General features: G+C 36.9%; 1 protein-coding gene across 1 annotated transcript; it reads right to left on the reverse strand.

Annotated features, from left to right (window-relative positions):
* Positions 1-209: 209 nt before the first annotated feature.
* On the reverse strand, positions 210-2079 carry LOC145119334 (phytoene synthase 2, chloroplastic-like). Its single transcript, XM_079054984.1, has 6 exons — positions 1726-2079; positions 1590-1640; positions 1329-1501; positions 1019-1254; positions 598-790; positions 210-498 (listed from the first exon to the last, which is right to left on the reverse strand). Exons 1-6 carry the CDS (start codon positions 2021-2023, stop codon positions 334-336), a joined length of 1116 nt encoding a protein of 371 aa, XP_078911110.1. The 5' UTR covers positions 2024-2079; the 3' UTR covers positions 210-333.
* Between the last annotated feature and the right edge of the window lie 357 nt (positions 2080-2436).

Genomic DNA, 2436 nt, shown 5'->3' on the forward strand with positions numbered 1-2436 from the left:
CTAAAAACCTTTTGGTAGTGATGCTACATTTTGTTCTCCGTTTTTAGTTATTTGGGTTGTTTTCAATTCTGCCCGGAAAAAAATAAAAATAAACAATGACATGTTACCCCCAAAACTACTAAAAACTGCCAAACGTATCGTCGTTTAGAGTTCATCAATTTAAAAGTTCTATAGACAGATTCTTTAATTGTATGTATACAAACGCCTCACACAAGGACATTCTATGTATCGAAATTAAGATCCTTGTGACCAAATATATAGTTTATCCTCAAACTGTATAACTGGAAAGACATGTATCTATATCCCACTGACACGAATGTACAACCCTGAAATCTAATGGAAGGCGAAGCCGGACATTGATACAGATCTTGTGTACGATAAAGGTAACATGAGAAGTTTCTTAGTCCTACCGACATAAGCTCTTTTTGTCAAGTTATCATAATCATTCTCCTCAATAGCATCCAAGATAGTTCGATACAACAACAACGATGACCACACCTGCAATCACAAAGCCCGAATTAAAAACAGACACTTTTATTTACTTTTTTGGGATAAATAATGGAGTAATAAAGATTTGAAATTCAAATATGAACATACCGGCCATCGGCTATCTTTGTCAAGCTTGGAAGCTCCTTCTTCGGCTTGGTTGAAGTAAAACCTAGCCCGATTAATTTGCCCTTTCATGAATTCTCTCCAGTTATCAGTCACTCTTCTTGAGTAAACATCGTCATCACATAGCCCATATTGGGCTAGCTCATCTTGAGGAAGATAAACTCTACCTCTTAATGCACTGAAACAAAATGAAATGTAATTAAGAAGAAGATAAAAGGTAGACTCTAATATGTGTAGAGGCTGATGAAACTTTGTCTAGCCAATGTGGGACACCAACAAGCTCTTGATAGACTACGCTATAGACCTCGGCTCTAATACTATTGGAGAGAAGATATATAATCTATCTCCAAAATGTATAGAGCATGCATGCATATGAGAATGAACATCAACAATGTAGAAAACTTACTCTTCTCCTACATCTCTAAGGATATTCGTGAGCTGATTTCCGATGCCAAGACTGAGAGCAGAATTATAGATGCTTGATGCATGTGATGATGATTCCGGAGAGATACCCATGACAGGAACAGTCATCAGAGCAACTGTTCCAGCAACATAGTAGCAATATAGGTAAAGTTCTTGATAATTTTCATAGCGACTTTTCTTGGTGTCCATCCTCATTCCCTCGATCATATCTCTGAACGGCTGAAAACCAAAAAATTACTTAGACGTATGAAGCTTATAAACTTTAAAGCTGATTGTAGTGATTAGGGTATTACCTTAATGTCTAGTGGGAACTTTTGAACGGTGTCTGTGAGGGCAGCATCAAGCATGTCAAAGGGTCGGCCATTAAAGAGATCTTCGAGTCTCTCTTCCCATCTGTCAAGAACAGTAGCACTCATGTGGGTGGCGTTAGGGCCATCAACGAGTTCATCTGTTCTCCTGCACCAAACTGTAGATCGAGTTATGTTTTTAATCTTTATAAGACACACCCACATGAAAAATGATTTGATAAATTAGCTTTTCATGCATGCACTTACCATATATAGCCCATACTGCTTTCTGTCTTTCTTCAGTCATAAGTCTGGTTCCTGTCAAATTTCAAAGCACACTTAATTAGCACCAAATCTACAAAAGTTTCCATTTTAGAAAATTTTTCAGAATCAAGAATCGCACCTAGATAGAAAGTCTTGGCATATTCAGCACATATATCTCTACACCGATCATAGGCATCTTCAAGAAACTCAGGATTGAACTCGGGTTTTCTGCAAAGATTATGATCGCTGCGTGGTGTGTACAACTGTCTTTGAACGATCTCTCGGACATGAAGATCAGTGTGAGGAATGCCTTTCAACGATAATTCAGGCAAAGTTGGTCTCTTTGGTGCTACAACCCGAGCTGTTATCGTGAACTCTCGATTCAAGTTTCTGGCATTGTTGATCACTGATCCTACAGTGCAAACCGCAGACGACATTTGAAAGTCTCAATGTCTTTTCAAAAGATCGATATTTTTTCGTGGGATAATCTCCAAGAAATGTCTTTGAATGAACCCTATTATGGTATACTCAACATATATATAGGATGACATGTATATATAGTACTTATCACCTTTTCAATGTCTCTATCATTCGAACACTACAAAAAATTATATAATGACATTGGGTTTTCTTGATTATATCTGTGTGGGTTACTGTAGTCTCGATCTCTTTTAATAATACTTGATGGACTTGGAAATGCCGGCAATGACTACTACTTGTGGATGACAAATCGAACAATAGCAAATATCGACAAGAATCAACTTGTTATATTCTTGAAAATTTGTTTTATCTCATGATTATTCCAATTTTTCCTTTTAAATAATGTATCACATCAGCAGTTGAGTTTTTT

The sequence above is a fragment of the Lactuca virosa genome, chromosome 6 (genome assembly GCF_052849685.1).
Source record: "Lactuca virosa cultivar CGN04683 chromosome 6, Lactuca_virosa_CGN04683_v6, whole genome shotgun sequence".
NCBI classification, from domain to species: Eukaryota; Viridiplantae; Streptophyta; class Magnoliopsida; order Asterales; family Asteraceae; genus Lactuca; species Lactuca virosa.